Raw genomic sequence first — 7632 nt, 5'->3', positions numbered from 1 at the left:
TGTACTCTTTCTTTTAACTTGCCTTCGGATGTTTAGTCATGTTTATTTTGTGCTGAAACTGGTATTAAAGTGGAGGTGATGATCAGTTCACGTCTGTTGAACTGAGGCGCTACAGCAATCTGTTCACTCCACATTAAACAGCGCCAAAACGGCATTTATCATTTGAATACTGAAATACAATGGACAGAATTTGAAATCTGAGACTTTGTTTCATATTAAAAGTACAAAGCACAATGCTTATTGCGATGTATTGTATGGGAAGTGCCCCTCAATGTTCTGTCCATTAACTGAAAACAGGCTAGAATAATCGATTCTTGAGATGTAAGAATCGATATATTCTGTTACACCAAATAATGATCTTTAAAATAGCATCATATGACCCCTTTAATATAGACTGTCTGTCTCATTAACGTTGATCAAAAAAGAAAAGAAAAGAGGAAATCATTCGCTGCTTGATTGAACTGCTTTTGCAGTTTTAATAATCAAATTTTTTTAATAAACACACTGCTTATTCTGACGTGTACATATTAAAATATATAAAAGAATAAGGGAGCATATTAAATTTGATTGTGTTTTCAATGAGTAAAAAATTCTTACTGACAAATGGGCATAACCTAGGATAGTAGCACATTTTAACAATGTAAAATGACAACTAATTAGTATTTGGGGTGAAAGTAATTAGTCCTTTAATATGTCATAAATTGATTTTTGTTGTAAATATGCCTGACAAGATTGTTACACTGAATGACATTTTAGTGGGTCTCTTCTGTAAATCAGGGAAAATGTATGATATTTATTTTTTGCTCAGAAAAACAAAAACAAAAAAATACAATTACATTAAACAGAAAACTTTTTAATTTTAAAATTTTTATTTTTTTGGAAAAACAACAATTTAAAGCAGCATTGTTTTTATGCTTAAATCCTTGTTCGTCTTTGACCCATGAGCATACGTGATACACTTGTTTCTTTCTTATATTTGTTTATTTTTTGCATCGGTTCTTATTTATAACAAAGATAAAATAAAAAATAGCCATATTGTGATTATTAATCTAGTAATGACTATTAAGAAAAGAAGTGGGGGAAAAGATGTTCCAAAGTGATTTTGCTTTGGAACCTTCAGAAAACTTTAAATCAGTTTTTCTCTAATTTGACTTTGCTGACTCAATGACTTCAAGCAGGTGTAGCTCAGTCATTTTTCGTCCAATTCAGAAATTAAAATAAAATAAAAATAACCGATTTTTGAATTATCATTATTATTATTTATTCACTTTTTAACGCCATGCCAGCATCAAGGCTATTTTCATGGCGATCTCTGAATAAATTATACAAGGTATACAATTAACAAAAGGTTCTAAAAGACATTTCAAATCTACACTAGACAAAAATTCAAAAAAACATTCAGGTGATACATTTTGAAATAAATCAGTTAAACACACCTCTGAATAAAACCGTTGTCTATTTACATTAAAAACAGTACAATCCAATAAAATATGCTTACTCGTTTTTGAAAGTTTGCTCATTGTGACCAAGCGGCAACCTCCCGCTCTCTCTCGTGAAGCCAACAAGGAAGTGACTTAAACTGTAATTCATCAATCCCATAGACTCCCCATGTTAAAATGCCCAACTTTACAGCAGAAAAAAACATGTTTACAGCCTGGTTCAAAAAATGATTTTGGTCTATATAGCTAATTTTGCCCTTCATGACAACTGTGAGGGGGGTGAATTTTTTTATAACTCATCCGTTTAAATTATATTAAGCCTTAAAGTCCTGCATAATTAAGGGCGTGGCCACTTGAGTGACAGGTGGATTGCCGCTGCTGTCACCACCGTCGACCTAGGTGGGCGTGGCTTCAGCAACCTACTCCCGCCTCTTTGCCCATTTTCGATATTCGATTGTCCTATTTTGATTTTTACTAAAGCTGCTAGTGCATGTTAAACATAATTTGATTTGGGCGTGTGGTACCTCTCGTCAGGCGTGTCCACGTGAAACGTGCGCTCGATCACAGTGGTCCACTGCAGACACCTGATGATGAAGGTGTTGGGCTTCGGTCTCTCCGTCTTCATCAGCTGACACTCTGAGCAATGAGGAGGATGCACGTTGAATAATGGAATTCATGCATGTGCAATAAAGATGTCATCATCTCAAATTACAGCGGCAGACTCGTGTTGATGACGTCAGCACGTGACGCTCTAATTAATTCAGTTGGAATGAAGTGAATCATGGATCTGGAGAACAGTAACACTGACCTGATGGGTTTACCAAGAACACCACACACTGATATCATACATTTAAAAAGCGCAGGGCAAATAAACTAAAAAATGTAAATAAATAATTTATCTCAAAACACTGGTAGAAAATCTTGAGGTTGATCACTCGTTATTTATTTTATTCTGACAGAAAACATACACTAGAAGTAAATATTTTCCTTGATTTTTCATATATTTCCCCCCCCCCACAGTATTAATGGGTCATTATAAAGCAGTGTTATTTTAGTATCACTGAGATACTATTAAAGTTTTGAATTCGTTTTTTTTTTTAGCTATTAAATTTGAGTAATTTTTGTGTTTTTGACATTTTTATTAGTTTTTGTTTTTTATGTTTATATATTTTTATAAATTTTTATTTATCAGTTAAAATTTTAGTACATAATGTTAAACTAAATGAAAATGAGAACGTTCTTATGGCAAACAGCTTAAATAAGTTTCATTTTGGTTCAAGTTTATTTAATTTTTCATGTATTTGTTCATTTTGGATTAATTTTATTCAATTTATTTTTTGTGAAATTTATTTTAATTTTACTTCATTTTTTTTTATAGCTTTATTTAGTTATTGTATTTTAAGTTTATTTTACTTTTCATGTATTTTTTCCATCTTGGTTTAGTTTTATTCAATTTCTTTGTGTTATTTTGTACTTCATTTTTTATGGTTTTATTTGCAGTTAACGACAATAACCCTGTTTAAAATGAATGAAAGAGACTCACTGGCCACAGAGAAGTTGTTGAGTGGATAAGCCAGATCTGCATCTTGCGGCTTCTCTTTATATCCAATAAACGACCCATCCATCTTTAACAGGAAGTACCGCGGTCTCCAGTTCTTAATGTATTCACCTGCAAAACCAATAAAACCCCCACACGATCAAGCACACAGAAAAACACTAACACATGCAATACTCACAGACACAGCAGCATAACACAATCAACAAATGAAAACACTAGAGCCCGACCGATATGGGTTTTTTGGGGCCGATACCGATATTAGGGAGTAAAAAAAGGCCTATATCAATATATCGGCCGATATTCTTTGTGCATATTGTAGCACAGTACCAGCCAAAAGTTTGGACACTTTCCCATTCGTGTGTCCACACATTTGACTGGTACTATATATAGAATACAGTATATACATAAACAGAATATATATACATAAACACATTATTTGCAGTGATCACTCAGATGTGGTGATCAAACACTTATAATGATGTGACAGAGATACGTAATGGAAGCAGGGCATTTATTAACAATTTAACAATAAACATTATTATCCAAAATGAGTCTGACATCAGTGCACTGAACAGTAAAGTTGAAGTTTATTCAACTTTAATTAAATTAAATTCTATTCAACTTTATTCCGTTAAAGTTTATTTCACTTCGGAACATTCATTCACAGATAATATCATGTGAAGTCCACTTCGCAGGGCACTTACGGTCGAATAAGACAACGCTTGAATGCTGCTGCCTGAAGAAGTCCTTGCTGAAGTGAAAGTGTTGACTGGTGTCACTATCTCGCGAACGCACTGGCGAATCCGCACCAAATTCGGGGGATCCCTTCAGCTCTAGGAGCCCTCTCGAACGCCACCCTCCACGAGTGGTCTCATTCGAAAGCGGGCCTCTAGACGTACACTCGATTCGCGTTCGAGAGGGTTCCTCGAGCTGAAGGGATCCCCCGAATTTGGTGCGGATTCGCCAGTGCGTTCGCGAGATAGTGACACCAGTCAACACTTTCACTTCTTTCAAGCATTTTATCTGCGTTATATGTTCTGTAAAAAAAATGTTCATATCGGCGGCATATTCGCAGAGACCTATATATCGGCAACAGGCTCATATCGGCCGATAATATCGGCAAAACGATATATCGGTCGGGCTCTAGAAAACACACTCATTAATACATCAATATTTCAGTGCTGTTGTTTCTCACCTCTCTTCTGCACCCATCCCTCTTTCACTACGTTCTGGTCGTTCATGTTGGCTCCGAGGTCAGAGTTCAAGGGTCAGTCCAGTGCTCGACTTCCTCTCTCGCTCTCCCTTACGGCCGTCTCGCTCTGCTCTCCTGTTCTCTCACACTCTTCCTCTCACTTTCTCTGCCACGTTGTGATGTAACGTCTCAGCCTCCTCCTTCACTTTCTCTCTCGCGACCCTTCAGACACTCCAGTGGTGACTCAGCCTGCAAGGAAACAACAAAGGAGAGAAAACACACACACACACACACACACATGGGTCATTCTCTTCCGCTTCTCCCCCTCTCCCACACACACACTTCCATGAGAAATAAAGTTATTGTTAGGAGCAGGGAAACATTTGCCGCCCCTTCCCGTGGCCTTCTCTTCCTCTCTTACACTGGATGCTGAAGCTATGCATGACTCTAAACACAGCCCTGTTTTTGTCTACCTCTTCTCTGGATTATGAGGCTTTAGAACCTTGGAATTCATCTTAGAACCACATAATCAAACGCAGAATCTTAGAACCAGCTCAGAATCAACCTTGATATACTACAACCGATCAAACAACCCGATGGCATTAGAATCAACACTGGAACCTCAGAATCAATCTTAGAACCTCTTCAAATTTTGAATTTTATAAGAAAACGTCCAGTAGAACCCCTTAATAAATCAACTCTTGGAATCATCTCAGTATAAACTCTTAAATAGTACTAAAATAAAAATTAGAATCCTATCCAAAATTTGAATTTTACAGTAACTTTAAAAACTATGACTCACTCTTAGAATCTTTAGAATAATATCATTTAAAATGTATACCCTGGAAATCAACCTGACAGTTATCTTAAAATAAAATTTTTGTCATTTTTTGCCTAGTATCATTTTAGAATTTATTTAAAAATCAACCTTAAAATCTCACAAATCACCTTTACAACCTTAGAACCAATCTTGGATTTCTACAATCAATCTTAGAAGAAACTAAAACAACATAAGAGCCTAAAATGTGCCTTAAAACCATCTGAGAATGAACCTAAGAAATCAGAATTTTACAAGGAATCTTAGAACCCTATGAACAATAGAATATTTTAATCTTAGAACCATCTCAGAATCAACTGCTGAACCCTGGAGTGATGAAATTAATATTAGAACACTGGAAAATTAAAAAAAAAACAAAACACAGAAAATCAAATTAGAATTAGAATTCTAATACAATCAGAATTTTACAAAAAGTAGACTTCACTTTCAGTCAAGAATCATCTTAGAATCTTACATCCTTGGAATCAAACATTTCACTTCATTACCTCAGAACTTCCAAATCAGCCTTGCAATGATCTTAAAATCACTTAAAATATTAGACCTTTATCATTTTTTTTTTTTTATTTAGCATCATCTTGGAATCAAACATGATTCCATGACAACAAAATGGCTTCCTGCACATTGATTACACCACACAGATTTTGTTTTTATTAAATATTAATAACATTTTAAAACAAAATTAATTATTTTTAAAGAAATTACAATAAAATATAACAAAATTAGCTTTTTTTCTATTGCTTTTTTCACAGTTTCACCACAAAGACCTTTTTGACTTCAAATCAAGAAAACATCAAAATTATTTTAAATTCAGAAATTAAAAACATATTCCTTACCAAAGAGGCTCATTTTGACACACGTCGAATAAAACAGATGCATAATTCCCGTCGTTAGAATAAACGAGATGTCTAAAGAACAGAAGCCACCCAAACCAATGTCAACAAAAACAATGGCGGACACGGTTGGGCATCACACACACACACACACACACACACACACACACACACAGATGTGACAGCAATTAACACGACAAATCACAATAACCACAATGAAACAGCGGCTTTTGTGTCATATTGAGCAGCTGTTATATAATCCATCGCCATCATAATAAATCCATACAGCGGACTGACAGCGCGCCACGAACAAGCACAAGCGTGCCAATGAACATTAATGAATGTTTGTTCAAAAACACGGCTGTGATAACAATACAAACACACATGCATTTAGACCAGAGGATGTGAATTGCACGCGCTCTTATTTTCTATTTGTCCGAAATGCGTAAAATGGTGGACGCGCATCAATAGTACCACGCAGGATGTGGTTTGAATGTGTTTATAATGTACATTTCTATCAAAATAGCGCTCGATGTGTAAATAAGCGCTTGTTATGTCCAGCAGCATCACGGGCAAGGCCGAGGAGCATCCCCACCCGGCGGCGGCCAGTGATGCTCCAGCGCGGATGCTCGGCCTTGTCCGTGATGCTGCTCGCTGATGGAGGTAACATAAACAACGCGAAGCACGCAGTACGTTACCTGGCAGACGCTCCGCCAGACGGTGGGATCGGATCCACGCCAGCCCGGTGTGAGACAAACCCAAACACGCACGCTGCTGCTGCTGCTGCCGCCGCCGCCGGTCGGTCATGAGGAGCACGGAGGCACGCGCGCCCGTGATGTGGCCATCATCTCCGTTACCCCGGTGAACCGAATGACCCTGGATGAATGATGGCGTAACCCGAAGCAGAAAGCGCGATGACGGCGCACCCCGTCTCCAGCACGCTAATTTCCCGAAGCCTACTACGGCGAAGGCCCGCTTCTTAATTTTAATGAGGCAAGTGTCGGCATTGGAGGGTCAGCGGGAGACGTTAGTGGGAGCTCATTAATATTCATGAGATAAACCTTACGCGTTTTTTGAAATTCAGATTGAACAAATAAGCTTTCCATTGATGTATGGTTTGTTAGGATTGGACAACATTTGGCCGAGATACTGTTTGAAAATCTGGAATCTGAGGGTGCAAAAAAAATAAAAATACTGAGAAAATCGTCTTTAAAGGTGGGGTAAGCGATTTCTGGTAGCCAATGTTGACATTTGAAATCACCAAAACAAACACGCCCCTACCCCAAAAGGGTCTCGCCCCTATTTTGATAGCTCCGCCCCACACATACGTACGCAACCCAGGCAACGATTAGTTCTGTGAAACAAAGCAAAACCAATGTTACACCGTGTCTACACCGGACGCGAGTGGCACGGCGCGACAAAATACTATAGAACTCATAATCAGTGATGCTGTCTACACCATAGATATATATACATATCTATGGCCTACACTGGATGCGGCGCAGCACGAAAAATCCCCGACAGAAAACTGCTGCTGCGTTCTATTCATGACGTATTGATACAAATTTCAAATGATTTTCAACGCTCGCTTTGTCGCGTCCAGTGTATTAGACAGACTTTAGCTGTTGCGGCACAGACACGGTGTTACTCACCTATCGAGAAGAAACAAAGCAACCTCGGCATCCGATCGCAGGCCTTCCGCTCCTTGAGTTCTCTCCAGCGTTGGAAAGCTGATCCGATATTTACACGGGTCCTACTTCTTGCCTTAAGCCTTC

At 37.7% G+C, this 7632-nt stretch overlaps 1 protein-coding gene across 1 annotated transcript in view; it reads right to left on the bottom strand.

Annotated features, from left to right (window-relative positions):
- LOC107700803 (RAC-gamma serine/threonine-protein kinase-like) overlaps positions 1-6837 on the bottom strand; it is a 14890-nt gene extending 8053 nt beyond the window's left edge. Inside the window, exons 1-4 of the mRNA XM_016502618.1 lie at positions 6556-6837; positions 4193-4438; positions 2983-3108; positions 1939-2075 (exon numbers count right to left, since the gene is read on the bottom strand). Of these exons, the coding sequence (XP_016358104.1) occupies positions 1939-2075; positions 2983-3108; positions 4193-4238 (309 nt within the window). The 5' untranslated portion in view covers positions 4239-4438; positions 6556-6837. The remainder of the gene's footprint in view (positions 1-1938; positions 2076-2982; positions 3109-4192; positions 4439-6555) is intronic.
- Positions 6838-7632: the final 795 nt, after the last annotated feature.

The sequence above is a fragment of the Sinocyclocheilus anshuiensis genome, unplaced genomic scaffold, assembly GCF_001515605.1.
Source record: "Sinocyclocheilus anshuiensis isolate Anshui unplaced genomic scaffold, SAMN03320099.WGS_v1.1 scaffold1127, whole genome shotgun sequence".
In the NCBI taxonomy this organism is placed as follows: Eukaryota; Metazoa; Chordata; class Actinopteri; order Cypriniformes; family Cyprinidae; genus Sinocyclocheilus; species Sinocyclocheilus anshuiensis.
The sequence above is the reverse complement of the archived record's forward strand: the minus strand, read 5'-3'. Positions and strand labels throughout refer to the sequence as shown.